The sequence below is a fragment of the Meles meles genome, chromosome 3 (genome assembly GCF_922984935.1).
Source record: "Meles meles chromosome 3, mMelMel3.1 paternal haplotype, whole genome shotgun sequence".
NCBI classification, from domain to species: Eukaryota; Metazoa; Chordata; class Mammalia; order Carnivora; family Mustelidae; genus Meles; species Meles meles.
In genome coordinates this window covers 118,091,144-118,108,093 of record NC_060068.1, presented here as the reverse complement: position 1 = coordinate 118,108,093, position 16,950 = coordinate 118,091,144, and the positions used below count along the sequence as shown (strand labels likewise).

At 59.4% G+C, this 16,950-nt stretch overlaps 2 protein-coding genes across 3 annotated transcripts; one reads left to right on the top strand and one right to left on the bottom strand.

Moving 5' to 3' along the window:
• The first annotated feature begins 46 nt into the window (after positions 1-46).
• PRR7 (proline rich 7, synaptic) lies at positions 47-1,160 on the top strand. The gene is made up of 2 exons (XM_045999767.1): positions 47-468; positions 673-1,160. Exons 1-2 carry the CDS (start codon positions 57-59, stop codon positions 1,068-1,070), a joined length of 810 nt encoding a protein of 269 aa, XP_045855723.1. The 5' UTR covers positions 47-56; the 3' UTR covers positions 1,071-1,160.
• A 365-nt stretch (positions 1,161-1,525) lies between these two features.
• Positions 1,526-16,526, bottom strand: DBN1 (drebrin 1). Of its 2 annotated transcripts, XM_046000967.1 has the most exons (15): positions 16,282-16,526; positions 11,669-11,724; positions 10,944-11,056; positions 10,688-10,762; positions 10,426-10,572; positions 10,203-10,280; positions 9,791-9,942; positions 9,644-9,707; positions 5,691-5,750; positions 5,480-5,603; positions 4,602-4,739; positions 4,099-4,263; positions 2,982-3,658; positions 2,612-2,714; positions 1,526-2,411 (listed from the first exon to the last, which is right to left on the bottom strand). In XM_046000967.1, the coding sequence occupies exons 1-15, from the start codon at positions 16,365-16,367 to the stop codon at positions 2,341-2,343; spliced, it is 2,109 nt and encodes a 702-aa protein (XP_045856923.1). In that variant the 5' UTR covers positions 16,368-16,526; the 3' UTR covers positions 1,526-2,340. The 2 variants fall into 2 exon arrangements, with proteins under 2 accessions (XP_045856923.1, XP_045856924.1); XM_046000968.1 differs by lacking the exon at positions 4,602-4,739 and having other exon boundaries at positions 16,282-16,525.
• Between the last annotated feature and the right edge of the window lie 424 nt (positions 16,527-16,950).

The window sequence follows — 16,950 nt, the reverse complement described above, 5'->3', positions numbered from 1 at the left end:
GGGGCCACTCAGAGGAGCCCAGTGTCCAGTGAAGCAGCCGAGGACCCGCCGCCGCCATGGTTATGTCCCAGGGCACTTACACGTTCCTCACGTGCTTCGCCGGTTTCTGGCTCATCTGGGGTCTCATCGTCCTACTCTGCTGCTTCTGCAGCTTTCTGCGCCGCCGCCTCAAACGGCGACAGGAGGAGCGACTACGTGAGCAGAACCTCCGCGCCCTCGAGCTGGAACCCCTGGAGCTCGAGGGCAGCCTGGCTGGAAGCCCCCCAGGCTTGGCGCCGCCGCCACCACCGCAGCGCGGCCGCCTCGAGGCGCCGGCGCACGCGCATCAGCACGTGCACGTCCACCCTATGCTGCACCACGGGCCGGCGCAGCCACACGCACACCCGCACGCACACCACCACGCGCTTCCGCACCCGCCGCCGGCGCACCTAGCGGTGCCGCCGAGGCCTTGGAGCTACCCACGGCAAGGTAAGTCCAGACCTCCGCCGGGGGGTGGGGGTGCAACGCGGGCCACTAAGGGTGGGCGGGGTCACTCCTAACCAGTGAGGCTTCCGCTGGACAGCCTCTCTAGGTGCCTTGGAGGAAACGGGCTGGGCCTGGGGTTGGCAGCTGGCCAAGGCTTCCGTAGGGGGGCCGGGGGCCTCACCCTTCGGACCGCTTCCTACTCTGCAGCGGAATCGGACATGTCCAAGCCACCGTGCTATGAAGAGGCGGTGCTGATGGCCGAACCGCCACCGCCCTACAGTGAGGTGCTCACGGACACGCGCGGCCTCTACCGCAAGATCGTCACACCCTTTCTGAGCCGCCGCGATAGCTCGGAGAAACAGGAGCAGCCGCCGCCCAGCTACAAGCCACTCTTCCTGGATCGGGGTTACACGTCGGCGCTGCACCTGCCCAGCGCTCCACGGCCCGCGCCACCCTGCCCTGCGCTCTGTCTGCAAGCGGACCGTGGCCGCCGGGTCTTCCCCAGCTGGACCGACTCCGAGCTCAGCAGCCGCGAGCCTCTGGAGCATGGAGCTTGGCGTCTGCCGGTCTCCATCCCCTTGTTCGGGAGGACTACAGCCGTATAGAGGGGCGCCCGGCGTTCCGGGCCCCACCCGCGCGCGGACTTGTAGCCTGACTGCGGGGCTTTTTAAATGCTTCCCTTGGACTGCGGGGGAGGGCGGGGAGGGAGGGATTTCTTACCCCGTTTGTTACATTTTGAGGAAAATAAAGGTGTGTGATCTGGTTTGGTACAAGCGGAGGGGACACCCACTGCTTGCGCCCAAGGTTCTGGTAGCCAGGCGTGCCTGGGCCTTGGTGGGACAGAACCTGAGGGCACCTTTTGGCTACAAACTGCCCTGAGGGTGCGGAACCTAAGTTCATAGGCTGGTTCCCCTGGGAGCCCCAGACTCTACCTTTCCTGCCCATCAGATCAAGGTGAGGGTGGCCCCGGTGACCTTGGAGGTGGGAAGAGTTGGGAATTAGGGTCAGGGCAGGCGGCACACCCAAGATCTGCCCCTAGAGGCCCGGAGCCGCAGGCCCGAAGGGATCTGGATTTCTTTATTAACAGACATGAGCACGACCCGTTACAGAAGTTTGTGCTTTCCAAAAAACAGTTACTGAACGTGAAAAAGGAACCCAAGCAAAGAGGGAGGAGTTGGGGAGGGGCCGTCCAAGCCCCGGGCCCCACTGATAGCCCTGACCTGATCCACGCCTAGGGCCTCCAGCTTGGGACCTGCCCAGCAGGAGGGGGGCAGGAAAGGGCCTGGAAGCTGAGGGGCCCCAGCTGGGCCTACTTCCTTTGGGCCAGGCGGGGAGGGGTCAAGAGATGGGCGGGGAGGGGGGGTCCCAGGGAGCCAGAGCCCACGAGCCATTTATTGCCATGTTTTAAAATTCGTGCAAAATATCTGAAGCCCTGGACAGAGAATACAAAGTGATATTTTTCCAAGAAACATAAAACTAGGAAAAGAGGCGGGGCATTTTCCCACCAGAGCTCCCCCGACGCCAGGCCCCAAGTAGGGTGAGGCCTCCACCCCGGCCAGCTTGAGTGAGCAGGGAGAACTAAGAGCTACAATCCGGACCGGGCGGGGACGGGGTAAAATTTGCAACAGCGTCTCAACTACCAACGGGAGGAAAACCAGTCAACTGTACAAGTCTCCTATCAACTTTAAAAAAAAGGGAAAAGCTGTAAAAGTCAGGCCCTGTGGGTAAGGAAGCGGCCAAGTCCGGGGCCAGGGCCGGAATCCGGAGTGGGTGCCAGGCGGAGCTGCTGCGAGTGCAGGCGCGGCGGGCCGTCTGACCAGAGGCCGGCACAGGTGGGCGGCCTTGGCAAGGGCAGCCTGAGGGCGGGCACCACTGCTAATCACCGCCCTCGAAGCCCTCCTCCTCTTCTGGTACTGGGTCTGCATCCCAGCAGGTGATGTCGATTTCTGTGATATTGGGAAGGGAGCGGAGTTAAGGCCCAGCAGATCCACGGCTGTGTCCCCCAGCCCCTGGGAGCCGTGGCTGTGTGTGTGCAAACACTTGAACCCAGCACCGCCAACCGATTGTGTGTGTGCACGCGCCCATGTTCACACCGGAACCCAGGCCCTCTACCGGAATTCCTCCCATCTCCCACCCCAGTACTCACCTGGAGGTTTGTTGTAGAACACAGGAGGCGGGGCCTTTGCGCACAGCTCTTCCGATTGGGCGAACTCCTCTTCCTGTGATTGGCTGAAGTACCCCTCACTGGCCTGCAGGACGAAAGCTCCAGGTCACTGGGTCCCACCCAGGACGACTAGGGCTGACCTACCAGGCCTGAGCTCGTTTCCCCAACAACCAGTGATTCCATCAGTGGTTTCCAGGGAAACATATGCCTGCCTTCGACAAAAAAGCAAAGCAGGCCCAAGGAGGAAGTACTGTATGGAGCTTCCCTCCAATAACGTGGGTGGTAGAGAAAGGGTGTACCCCCTGTTAGAAGCCCTCCCACCACCCCTTCCACCAGGCTGTCCCTGCCCCACCTGAGTCCCCTCCTTCTGGGTGGTCTCGCCATTGGTCAGCAGGTGGGGCTCTGGCTCTGGCTCCAGCTCTGGCTCCTGATCCAGCTCCTCTAGAGCCGAGGGCAGAGTTGGGACCTGGGGGGAAGCTAGGGGCTCCCCTTCTATCTCCTCCTCTGGGTCACAGAAGGTAGCTGGCGGCTCAGGCAGCTCATCAAAATTGAGAAGATTGGCACAGCCTTTGCCTGCCAGTGGCAGTGGCTCCTCAGCCCCCTCGTCTAGCAGGGGGACCTCTGCCAGAGTGACCTCGGCACCCAAGGGAGGTGTGGGCACCCTAGGCTCAGCCTGGGCTGTGGAGGCCTCTTCCCCATTGCCAGGCCATAGGTCAATGAGGCTGGCTGTGGCGGGGGTGACAGTGTGGGCAACGGTGGTGTCAGCAGTGGTGGTGTCGGTTTCAAGGGCATCAGTGGCCGGGGCGTCAGCTGCAGCGGCATGGGCCACGGCAGGTTCCAGAGGGGCAGCCAGGACAGCCTGCTCTGGAGACGTGAACATCAAGTCCTCCGTAGGGCTGCCCTGCCCCCGGGGAGGCTCTGGTGCTTGTGGGGGCTCCTCCGTGGGGCCGGCCCAGGACTCAGGGGCTGCTGCTCTGGCCTCTTGGCTAGTCTCTTCATTATCCAGGCTGGGCCCAGGCTCCTGGGTCTCTGTCAGAGCACACATGGAGGATAGGCATGTGGTCAGCATCCTGGGAAAGGATGCAGGCCTGGGACAGCCGCCCTCCTCTACTCAGCCCACCCACTGAGGAGTCACCGGCTTCCAGAATTGAAGGCTTCCACTAAGAGCTCCATACAGAGCGCCTTCCAGCACACCCCCTGGGCCCTGAAGCCCCCTTTATCTCCTCGGGTCTTCAATCTGCTCGGCAGCGCCAGGAGGAAGGCCAATCCCCGTTGCAGGGAGAACCGCTGAGGTCGAGACAGCAGGTCGGACTGCAACACCAGCGCTCCTCCCGGCCACAGCCACCGCAGGATACTCTGGGTGGCGGCGGAGGGCTCAGATCCCTGAGTTGTCACCATGGCCACATGGGGGTGCCAGCCCAGGGACTGGTGGGAGCCCCAGGGCAGCTAGGGATTAGCCCCTCACTCACCTTGAGGGGGTGGCGGTGGCAGTGGTGGAGGCTGCGAGGATGTGACCTCATCCAGAGCCCGCTCAATCTGTTCGGCAACAGGGGTAGAAGCCGTGCTGGAGTCCGATGGGCTCCGGGTGGGGATGGGGGTAGGGGCCATCCTCCGGTGGCTGTCCAGGTGGCTGCCTGTGGAACAAAGCCCCAGGCTGGTCAAGGAGGGCCAGGGAGCCAGGTGGGACCAGGACTGTCCACCTTGGGGTCTGGCCAGCACCTCCTGTGTGGAGTCTGCGTGGGGGCTGGGAGCCCCCCAGGCTCCTCAGGGGCCAGACCACAGCTCCAGATCCTATAAGCCAGGCCCCTTGGGGCCAGAGCCCCTTCAGGGCCAAGGGAAAGAGGCAGGTAGTACCTGCTCTGGGGACAAGCACCAGAGATCAGCGGTCAGGCTAGGGGAGTGAGGGTGGGGGCACTGCTGGGAAGCGGGGCCCTCCTTACCCCTCCCACTGAAGCCTGGGGCTGCTACCTACATGGGAGGGAGGAAGAGAGGTTTGGGGTGCGGTGACAGGTGATATAGGGAAAGGGAGTCCGTGGAGGGGAGGAGGAGGAAGAGGAGGAGGAGGAAGGCCCACTGTCCGATGCCTTTATGAAAGGGCAGTACGGACGACCTGCCGAGAGAGACAGACAGAGAGAGACAGAGGACAAGAGAGGGTCAGTCTGCCCCACCCCCACCCCAAGGCCTCACCCCCTCCCCCACCCCAGAGCTGGCCCTAGAAGTCCAAAGTGCCTTGTGCTAGGGCACACAATCAGCCACACTAGGCCACAGCCTCAAGCCATCAGATGACTCCCCCCAGCACCAGGCACGCACAGCAATGAGCCTGCCACACCAAGCCAGCCTCTAAGCATCACGGGACAGCGGGCCCCACCCCTGGAACCGCAGCACAGGGCCAAGCACACAGCAGGAGCAAACACGCAGAGCAGCGGATGGAGTGGAAGGGTGCTTTGTGGAGGGAGGTGGAAGCTGCACTGGACACTGGTTCCAAGCTGCTCAAACTCAGGCCTAGGGTCAGAGCCTGCCCCACATGCACCCGCAGTCCTTTAGGCAAGACCTAGTTCAACCCCAGTGGGGCAGCTCCCTGTAGCCAGGGGGGTGCCTCAGCCCATGCCAGAGCTGCCCAGATGACCTCCAGCACTGCCCACTGCTCAGCCGAGGCCAACACCGACCCTGGCCTGAGCCCCTCTCGGTCCTGCCACCGTGAAACCGGTGGGTGAAAGCACACTCAGTGAACGGCCTTGCCTTCTCCAAGGGGTCCTTGGGCAAGGCTTCCCTTCCAAGAAAGAGTTGCAGAGAGGCTCAGGCCCCAAACCTGAGAAGTTGGGGTCAGGTGGGGGTGGGACCTGGGACTACCTGGCCGGTGGTTGAAGGGTGAGGGTGCATCACAGCTGCCTGCAGAGGCCGATGCAACTCGTTCCTGCTGCTTGAAGAATTCCCGCGGATTGTCAGGCCGCTGGGCAATAATGGCCGCGGCCTCCTAGAGGCATGGAGGAAGGGTGAGGTGAGGGCAGGCCCAGAGGAGGCGAGCCCCGCCCACCTCACTTGCCCTCTTCCCAGCTCTCACCTCTACCTCTGATTCAGACTTCTTCATCTGGGTCTCTTCCTCCTCATCCCGCTGGTCACCCTGGAAACCAAACGGACAGTGTCCTGGGCACCCCACTCCCCCTGAGCTGTTGGCCGCCTTACAGGCCCCACGTTTTTCTCCACAACCTGGCAGGAAGGGGCTTGGTGGTGGCACCTCTGGCTCCCTTCACCAGCCGGTCACGTAGCTCCTTCTCTCCACCTGCAGGGCCCAGGCCACCTCATCTCCAGCTCAGACAGGCGCCTGGGTACCCGGCTCAGCTCCTCCTGCTCCTTCACCCCCAGATCCAACCAGGCATCCAGGATCATTCAGGAGCCCTCCCTGCTTTGTACCCAAGTGTTCTTGGGCCTCCTACTCCAGCACCCAGTCAACCACACCCCCATCACTGCTGCCCCGATCCTGGAAATCATGACCAAGGGCTTCTCATTAGTCACCTGTCCCTCGCTCTCCTCTCGTATAAGATCTTTGCAAAATCCACATCAGACCAGGATCTTTTCTAGCTCAACATCACCAGTATAGTGAGTACTTGCTGAGTACGGCCCACAGACAGCTTTTGTTTTGCCAGTGTGGTATTTTAAAAACATATTAGTTGCTACCATTTAAAAATCAGGAGTTTCATACCAAAATCAGGATCTCCAATTTCTCTTCTAATGCCAGAAGCCCTGGCCACAATGGACATACCCCAAAGCAACTATTGGCTAGAGCTGCGCTGCAGGGACCCTGACCCCAGGCACATGCTGTCCCGCTCACTGCAGTCCCCACCATTCCCTATTGCACTGTACCAGCTAACTACACTGCAGTTTTGAGGCTGCTACCCCAGCAGTAAAGGTAGATAGGGCCCCTTGTTTGTCCCATGTCCCCTTTCCCCTTGTCTGATCTAGCCTGTCACCTAACACCCGCCTCCTGCCCTGACTCACCCACACACCCTGTAGCACGATGTGGTCACAGTTTCTGGAACAGGCAAGCCATTTCCCCCCTCCACGCCTTTGCACAAGAGCTCAAGCTCTCCTGCCCCAAATGCCCATCTCCCACGCCAGGTCCAACTCTTCCCGCTTCAAGCCTCAGCGTGAACACTGCACTGTCTCCTGGGGAAGAGGTCCCTAGCCTATTCGGGTCATTTCTGGGTCTCCACGAGGTGGTCCAGGCACACACTGCAAAGTACACTGTATCCTAACTTCCTTTTTCTGGGATCCTTGCCCCATCCTCCGTGTGTGACAAAGACCGAGCAGTCAGATCTGTGTGTCAGTGGCCAGCACAAGGTTCAGCTGGCATGTGCTTGCTCAACCGAACTCACGACAGCCACGCTTCTGGATCAGTGCTGCTCCTGCCACAAGTGTGGCAAATGGGGCACGAGGGGCTGAGGCCGAGCGGGGGAAGAAGCTGCAGGTAAGGTGGGGGAGTCGCAGGGCTTCTTTGTTTTGTGCACATCACCTAAAACTTAAGCTTTTCTCTCAGGATAATTTAAAAGAATGACCCTTCCAAGTACCTGCCTCGAGAGTTGTCACTCCAACCACAGCTTTGCATCTTCTAGAATGAGATCTCAAGTCCTCCTCTGACCTAGCTCTCTCCTTCCAATCAAATTTCCCTTGCTCCTCAGCCCACTGGGCTCCACGCCCCTTACCTTCCCATAAATTATATGCCACCAGCATCTGCTGGTGTTCCAGCCCTGCCTGGGGGACCTCACCAGATTCCTCTGCCTCATTCAGAAAAAGGACTGGAGGCAAGCTCACCACAAAACCTGAACTACCAACAAAGAGCAAAACATTGAAACAAATTAGGGCTACGGGCCGGAAAGTGAGATCAGTACACTAATCATAGGGTCAAAAGCCCTGCTGTGCCCTAGCATTTTCAGATACATGAGAGCTCCCTGGCAGCCCAGGCAAAATGGGAACTCAGACAAGGCAGGCAATTCTTCACAGAGAAAAGAAAGCAGAACAACAGCTTAAGCAACAGGAAAGCATTTTTATGGTTCTAAATTCCAAAGTTCTCAGATGGGACCTTCTTTTTTTTTTTTTTTTTTTTTTAAAGATTTTATTTATTTATTTGACAGACAGAGATTACAAGTAGTCAGAGAGGCAGGCAGAGAGAGAGAGGAAGGGAAGCAGGCTCCCTGCTGAGCAGAGAGCCCGATGCGGGACTCTATCCCAGGACCCTGGGATCATGACCTGAGCCGAAGGCAGAGGCTTTAACCCACTGAGCCACCCAGGTGCCCCTCAGATGGGACCTTCTTAAGAGGGCCTGAAATTGTAGGGTACCACACTGACCTGCTAGAATATCCATTGTCACCGTCATATGAGCCACTCTTGAAGGGCTGGATGAGACTAATAATGGCGTGAGACTTTAAGACTTTGCCTGAAACTCTGACAACTGCTGAAGAGGAGTGATCACTTCAGGGAGTCACCATACTAGTCTATCAGCCTTTGTGTGTGCGTGTGTATGAAATCTTCTGTCAAAATAAGCTTTTTCAAAGTGACCTTGCTTTGAATGGATAAACAAAATGTGGGTATACATACAATGGAATATTATTAGCCTTAAAAAGGAAGACATTCTGAGGCGTCTGGGTGGCTCAGTTGGTTAAGCGTCTGCCTTCAGTTCAGGTCATGATCCTGGGGTCCTGGGATTGAGTCCCACATCAGGACCCCTGCTCAGTGGAGAGCCTGCTTCTCCCTCTGTCTGCTGCTCCCCCTGCTTGTGTGTACTCTCTGTCTCTCTCTCTCAAATGAATAAATAAAATCTTTAAAAAACAAAAAAAAAAAAAAGGAAGACATTCTGTCATGTGGATGAACCTTAAAAACACTGTACTAAGTGAAATAACCTGGTCACAAAAGGAAAAAAAATCACAATTCCATTCAAATAAGGTACTTAAGAGTAATCAAATTCACAGAAAGCAGAAAGGCAGCTGTCAGGGGCCTGGGGGAGGAGAGAATGAGGACTGAGTGTTTAATGTGGACAGAGTTTCAGTATGCGAAGATTGAAAAAAAAAAATCTGGAGATAAACAGTGATGACAGTTGTACAAAGTGAATTTGCTGGGAATCTTAATGCCACTGAACCGTACACTTAAAAATGGTCAAGATGGCACATTTTACAGACATTTTGGCACCATTTAAAATAAATTTGCTTTATCAGTTACTTTTATGAAAAGTCATGCCCATCTAATGAACGCTTACAGTTGGAGCTCACTATCCGCCCGCCGTCCCTACTACCAGGGCTGGTGTGACCCTAGTGAACTGTGACAGCCACTTCCAGCCAGGGGCTGCAGGGCTGTCTGGCCTCGGCCCTCCCAGCCTCCTGTCTGGGTCCTCATGGCACAACTGGCCAGCACAGCCCCAGCCAGGTAACTGGCCGCCTCCCAGTCAGAACTCTACCATGCTCCCACCTGAATGACCTCAGCTCTGAATTACAAAATTCCATTCAAAGCATGAAGACTCAACTCCAGTGTGACTTTGTGGGCCATGCCAAGGTGTGGAGGCCAGACAGCACCCTTCGAAAGACACGCACGTGTGCACCGATGCTCCCAACGCTGGCCCAAACTCAGCCATGTGGCTCTGCAGCACAACTGCAGTGGGACTCAGGCCCCAGCCCCCCAAGTGCAGTAAGTGTGTCTAATCCACCCCAAGCCTCTTAGGCTCCAGTGGGGAGAGTGCGGGGGCTGGCCAGTGAGGGTCTGGGTCAGGGTAGATTTTCTCTTTCAGTCTACAGAATAAGCTTCTTCAAGGAGGTCTCTTTCCACAGCCAGGGACTAGAGATCTCCACGGTCAGGTGACCGGCCCGATACTCTGGAACACTCTGTGCCCATGCAGAGGTACTCCAAACACCCAGAACTGTCCCCAAGTCACTGATAACCATGCCTCCCAGACCTCCTGCCAAGGCCCAGGCACATAGGGACCGTTCTCACTTCTCACCGGAAGATGGGGAGCCCTGGCTAGAAACTTACAAAGATCGACTGCTCCTTCAACCGCCGCTGGGCCTCCTCTGCTTCTAAAGTCTGCTGTTTCCTCCTGGAATGATAAGCCGGCAAGCACACCTTAGGGTGGGTCGCACGAGGCCTGGAGCAGGTGGCGGAAGGTGGGGCAGGGCCAACCTGTGCTCCTCGATCTGCTGTTCCCGCTCCCGGTAGCGCCGTTCCCGCTCCTCCTGTTCCTGCCGTTCCTGCTCCATCCGCTCTTGCTCAAACCTGAGTCTCTCATCCAGGGCCTTCTTCCGCTCCTCCTCCTTCCTCAGCTCTTCCTCCTTCTGCAACCCCCCCACACCAAGGCAGTGCAGGCCCTGAGCAGGGGCCTGCCCCCACCCCTCCAACCCACCCCAACCTAGGACTGGAAGGTTCAGGGAACTAGGCCTTATGGGCTAAGCCAAAACGACTCCGTCTTTCAGCCGGGGTAGCACACAAGGTGGGACACATGAGCGAGGGACTTGGGGACAGAGGCCAGATCTGTGCCCTGGGGTAGAATCAGGGAGGGGCAGCTCAGCCTGAAAGCTGGGGCAGGGGTCCACACCTTGGCCTGCTCCCAGAACTGCTCACGGTTAATCCGCTTCATTTCCACAGCTGCATCAGTTTTCTGATAGGTGGTGCCCTGCAGAGTCAAATAGCTTGGCATGAGTGAGGAAAACAGGCTGAGTGCTCTGGGAGCTCCCCTTCACAAAAGGGTGAAGATGAACAGGCACAGAGGAGGCGGGGGAAGCCCTGGTAGGGCTGGCCTGCCCCAGGCACACACTGACCACCGGCTCAGCGTTCTCATCCTCACGCAGCCGCAGCCGGTGCAGCACAGGGCTGGAGAGCCGCGCCAGCCCGTTGGAGAGCCGCTGCCCGATGGCACCCGCATCTATGTCTTCCACGCTGCTGGCATTCACAATCACATCGACACCCTGCAGCAGGAAGGCGTATTCAGGTAGCATGGCTCCATCCTGTGACCCCCACCAGCAGAGAGACACTGCCCCGGGGGTCTGGCCCCGCCCCCACAAGTCCTGGCCCCACTCGCACCTGGAAGAACTCAGCCACCTTAGCCACATGGCTGGCACAAGCGCATTTTCGGGCATCAGGCACATCTTCACCAACCTGCAAAGTACCCAACAAAGAGGGGGTTGGGAAAAAAAACAAGAGGGGGCAACAGCCTGAGACCCTGGGTCTCTTCCCCGGGGACTAGTGGGGCTCTCTCTGGTGGCGTCAGTAGGTGAAGTGGGGAGGGGGGCAAGTGTCCTGGGGCCTTCCCTCCTGTCCCCAGCCCACAGCTGCATACCCAGTTGATGAGCACGTATTTGGGCAGAGCAGCCTGGGAATCCTTGACGCTGCAGAAGCCGTACATCACCTTCTGGTTCTCAAAGTGGCCGGAAAGCTCCTGCAGACCCCCGTCTGGGGGAATAAGGAGGGTATCAAGCCAGACTCCCCAACTCCTGAACCCTTGCCCTGCAAAGGGCCTAGAACCCGAAGGAAAGACTCCTCTCATGAGCTCTGCAAGCATACCCAGAGATCTGGAGTCCCACAGCTCTGTGCTGCTGTGAGACAGGGACAACAGGCAGCAACAAGCTTTGTCTTTGAATCCCCCAGGGCCCGATTTAGGACCAAGGAAGTGTTTGTTCTTCACACATCCCATGTCTCACTTTTCGCACATCATCACCTCTCACACAGTGCTATGCCCAGTGAGGTAAAATAAAATTCTTGGGCTCTGGACAAAGTGGATGTGATCTGGGCCATCCCTGCCAGGCCCCTTCCCTCCTAGCTGTGTGACTTTGGGCAAGTCACTCTCCGTTTCTGAAGCTCAGTCTTCTCATAATCAAAGAACAAGCAAGGCTCCCTCCCTCCCTACCCTGGGGATCTTTGGGATGGCTGGAGGAAGGACACAGGCAGACAAGTGTGGGTCCGCTGGCTGCAGGCAGGGAGATGGCCCAGAGCCAGGAGGGTGGGAAAGAAAACAACCGGAGGAGGGGGTGGAGAGGAAGGCAGAGGAATGGCTGGAATTCTTACCTCCTGATGCTGCGAGCTTGAGGTCATCTGAGCCATCCTCATATGTGTACAGAGCCCTGGGGAGAGGGAGGGATGGCTCAGAGTACTGACAGGGCCTAGGCCGCCAATTTGGGCGGGGATGGCTCCGGGGAGGAGGGACCCAGAGGAGGCAGGACAGGAGTAGGGGTTCTGGTCTAGCGCTGCCATGTCATCATGACAGCAGGGCTAGGCCCCAGTATTGGCTGAAGCCCCGTGGGGGGCAGCTTGGGTCTTGGTAGAGGGAGGCGAGAGTCAGGTGGGGAATAGGCAAGGGGGCAGAAATCACTGCCTGGTCGCTGGCTTTGAGGGAGCCCATGTGTCCCATTCTCATAGCTCGGGCCCTGGCAGCCTACAACCCAGTGAGCGGGTGTGAGATGGAGACTCCAAGGCGACGGTTCCTTGGTTACCGTTCCCTGGCTACCAGGATCCTCAGCCCCCATTGGCCGGCGCGGGGAACCTACCTGGCGTGTTCTCAGTACCCACCACCCCTCCCCCCAAGGCAAGGAAGGGGGAGGAGAACCTGGTGCTCTCTTTGCTGGGCATCCCTTGGTAACCATGACAACCTGACAATTGGCAAATGACGGGCCCACCCTAGCCACATTCTCCTGAACACAAAGGACCCTGGGGACATGCCCTTGGCCTCAACCTCTGCCTCTCTGAAATGGGGATGAGGTCACTGCAGTCACTCTCGTCACTCTTGCCCAGCCACAGACCCCCGGTGGGAATGTTCTCCTGGCCTTCCAGCCCCTAGGCCTCTGCCAGAGCTGAGGAGGCCTTGGCCTCCTGGGAGTGCTGGCCTTTCCTTCTGCCTTAGTTTCACCAGAAAGCTGACCCTAGCAGCCTTCCTCCTTCCTCCCTAGCTTTTTCTGCCCTGGCTCCCCCCCACCCCTCAGCAGCACTGGCACAGCACTCATTTCATGGAAGGGAAGGCAGAGACGTCTCCTCCTGGGAACCCAGTGGAGCAAGGGTGAAGGGCCCTGTCTCGGAGGCTCAGGAGGTATCAAGCCCCTTCCACATGCTTTCCTTTCCTACTTCCAGGACAGGCAGAGGAGGGTGGGGGTTAGAAGGAGAGACAGGGTGATGGAGAAGAGAATGGGAGGGAGAAACTGGGAGAGGGGGACGAAGAAAGAGAAGAGAAAGGAAGTGAAGGGATGAAGAGAAAAATGAAAGAGGGAGGGAGGGAAGGGGGAGGAAGGAAGGGGGGTGGAGAGGGAGGAGGAAAGGAAAGGAAGGCTTGGCTCAGTCTCATATGAGGTCAGCACAAGTCATTGCCAGAGCCAAAAGATCCCCAGCCCCCACCCCACCCCCCCTTCTCCGGGAGCTGGAAAGGGACACAGGTGGGCTGTGGGGCTGGGAAGCTCCTGGTCCAACTGTTGCCTGGGCCCCAACCCTGGCAGCTGCCTCTCAGCACAGCTGTCCCACCACCTGTCTGGCTACCCTAACCACCCCTGGGAACAAAGGGCCCTCAGAGAAGCAGGGGTCTGCCCCTCTCCATTCCACAGACCAGAAACAGAGGCAGAACTCAAAGACCCTGGTTGCCAGACACTGCTCTAGGTAGCACACCCCCATGGGACAACTTGTCAGCCTCTTTGAGGGCCAGGAACAACAGCCCTGCCAAGGACCCCTTGCACGCTCAACCCTTGCCTACCCACCCCCGGCCAACTTTTTCTGCTAACTGCCACAGTCCTTGCTTGGCAGAAACAATACCTAAGTTCAAAGCCTTTAGCAGGCCTTCAAATCCTGACCTCTGCCCCCTGCCCGCCTTTCCAACCAGACTTCCAGATCCATACTAAACACTTGGGATTGCCAAACACAAGTGGACAAGTTTCCCACCAGAGAGCCTCTGGCTATGTGGTTCCCTCCAGAGAAGGGCCAGACATACTTCTCTACCTCAGGGTCCCCCCCCATCCCCCCCCCCACTGAAATCCCTCAGGCACCCAATACCAGCTCCCAAGGAAGTCCTGCCCTAAGCTGCCCTTCCCCAGAACACCCACCATACCCCAGCACGGATGTCAAGAAGCCTCCGAGCCCATCCCAGATCTCATTAGATCTGTGCTTCCAAACACATCAGAGGCAGCCCAGGCCTGAATGGGTGGGAGCTGGTGAAACCACAAGGTATCAGGATGGGGGGCCCAGGAATCTACATGTCTCTTCAGCTTCAACCCCTTGAGACAGACAATGCCTCTAACTGTAAGCTGTGTGAAGCAGAGATAGCTGATTCAGACAGTTGACACCTCTCACTCACTGGGTTCCGGGGCCACCATAAGACAGCCCCCGTAAATATCCATGATATTAACACCCAACTCTGAGAAACTGCACAGGCCAGGGACACTGGGCGAGGGTGAGGGGAGGCTGGAATGTAGCCACTGCATTCGGGAGATCCTGCATTCAGCTGAGGTGGGGGGACCAAAGGCAGGTGAACCCCTCAGGACAATCCTACTCTCAGCATGTCGGAGTTGGAAGGACCCTGGGGGTCCCAGATAGGGCAAAGTCCCATCCCCGCTTTCTCTTTTCAAGAAGACCAGAGAGGAGCAGACCCTTGTGTGTGGTCAACACAGTGAGTAGTTGGGGCAACGGTCCATTTCAAAGCCTCTGCCACCTAGGAGTGAGCTCCCCCTAGGAGGCAAGGTACAGGAGGGCAGTGCCCACGCCCCTGACCAAGACAGCAACTGTACCCAAGATGCCCTCCTCTGGTCTCTGAGTGCAGGGTCAGCCCCTGCGTCTTAAGATTCCACTGTACCCCTGGCTCTGTACTGGGCACTGAAGCACTCATGCCCCACTCTGCAGGATGGGACACTCACACCCTTTTTACAAAATGCTATCTAGGTCCTCCGGATTGACCAAATGTGTGTATGTGCAAGGGTGTGTGTTTGTATGTGTGTGCGTGTATGTGTCCCACACACAACCCAGATGGGGGTGACGCATGCCAGTGATGAATAACTTGCTTTGGCCACATGGATGCTGCTGGGAGGTAGGAGCCCAGGCTCCAGCTAAGCAGGAGATGGCCCAGCAGTGGCTGTGTATCCCTGCACTGGGCTGCCAGAGGTTAGAGGGAAATGGGGTGATGGTAGACAGTAACCACCAGACCAGAGGGCGAGAGAGGGGTGTTAAGGCCAACTGTGACTCTCTGCAGGCAAGGCCCCTACCCCAAGCCTAGCTCCTCCACCAGACCAAGCTGGCCACTTGCCCTGAACTCCTCCCATGATTTCAGCCCCCTTGGGGCAGGGCTGGGACAATGGGTGGGCCGCCTACCAGCTTAGCCTGTGCTGGCCTCTCCTGTGACTGACCCGCAGGACATGAGAGCTTGTCTCCCGCGTCCATCCCTCCAGGCCTGGCTGTCCGCCAGTGCTGCAGTACCTTGGCATGGACGCCTGGCCATCTTGCCCCGCCTCCAGCCCCCAGGTCAGTGTCCCTACCTAACTGCCCTCCTGGGATAAGGGTGAAGCCAGCCCCACTAAGGTCCCTCAGACCTATTCTCACTCTGTGCCTCAGTTTCCTGCCTCCCAAGAGAAGATCAGTCCTAGAGAACAGAACGGGCACCTGTCCCAGGACAGAATATTTTGGGAGAAGAGGATTCCTGAATGGGGCAGTGTGGGACCCTTTTGCTTCCACCCCCCACCCTCGGGACTCCAGCCCAAGAGCAGGTGGTCCATTCCCTCCCAGAGCTCTGGGGTAGGGGGATAGGGTAGCTCAGCTTTTCCCCCACCAGGTTGCTGAGAGCCTCTGGCCACTGGGCCACGAGGCTTAGGGGCTCACTGGATCTACTCACTCTCTCATACCTCTTTCGGGGCTCCCTCCACACTTGTGCGCCTGAGAGCTCCCCCTCAGGGACCCCAGCTGGCCACCTAGCCAGGCAGTTCAGTCCCCGTGGCATCTCTCAGCCCTGCTGTCTAGTCCCCGCAATCCCCTTCGGGGTCGGGGAGAGGAGGACTCATCTCTGCCTCCTCCGCGACCCCTGAGGGGAACAGGAGTCGCTTGGTGGTTGCTATGTAGCAATGAACGTCTTTCCATCACACCCCAACTCCGAGAGGCCCCCCGGTGGGCGGGGCGCCCCGGCCCCCAGCCCGCTCGGCTCCTCCCCCGCCCTAGCTTTCCTTTGTGCTGTGGCCGGGCCGGGCTGGGCCAGACAGGCTGCGCTGGCTCCCCTGGCTTGGTCCCCCCCTCGTCCCCGCCCGGTCCTCGCCCGCTGGAAGGTGGCGAAGGTGCCCTTGGCCGCCCCGTGCACACCTGTCCCCCGGGCCCAGGGCGGGAGGGCAGAGGGCGGGGGATGGGCTCCCGCAGGACCATGCGGCCCCGGGCCACACATCTGGAATCCGCATCTCTCCCGCCGGCGTCCGGCCACCGCTCCCACCGCGCAACTGGGACCGCCTGTGGGCGCTCGGGGCCCGGCAGTGCCCCGCCTGGCCCGGCCCGGCCCCTCCCCCGGCGCGCACAAAGGCAGCCCCTCCCTGACCCTCCCGGGCCGCTGCACCATTTCGGGGTCTCCCCCTCCCTTCTTGGCTGCAGGGCGGCGGAGCCGGGTGGAAACAAAGGCGCGGCGGCGGCGGCGGCGGCGCGGGGACAAAGGGGCCGGGGGGCGGGGGCGGGGGGCTCACCAGTCGGCCGCGCTCTCCTCCCGAATCACCTCCTCGTACGCCGCCAGCAGCTCCAGGCGGTGGCCGCTGAAGCTGACGCCGGCCATGCTGCTGGCCGGACCGAGGCCGAACGGACAGACGCACAGACGGACGGACGTCCAGAGGAGGAGGGAAGGAAAGAAGGAGTCGCCGCCGCCGCCGCCTCGAAGCCTCTGCAGCGTTGCGAGCGGAGCGAGCCAGCGGCCGGGGGAGGGGAGCCGGCCGGCGGGGGGCGGGGGGCGCAGGCGCCGCCCGGCTCGCTCCCTCCGCGCGCTAGGTCCTAGCGCCGCCCTGGCCCGGCCCAGGGGGAGGGCCGCCCCCCTTCCCGGCCTGCCCCGGGGCGCCCCCACGCCCCTCACCCACCGCCCCTGCGCGCCGCGCCCCGCAGCGGATCTGCCTTTCCGGTCCCCAGGCGCGTCTCAGCCACGTCCCAAACCCTCGCCTACCGTGTTCCCGACGTGGGCGCTCACCCTCTTCCCCAGCCCCATACCCCGAGGCGACCCCACCTCACCGTGATTCCTGTCTGCAGCCACTACCCAGGCCCGGCGTCACCCCTCTTCCTTTCCAGCTGCTGATCCCAGTCTCAAATCCACTTCATTCCAATTGGGCGCAGCCGTGCTTAAGTTTCTCCCCGTCCCAGCCTCACCCACC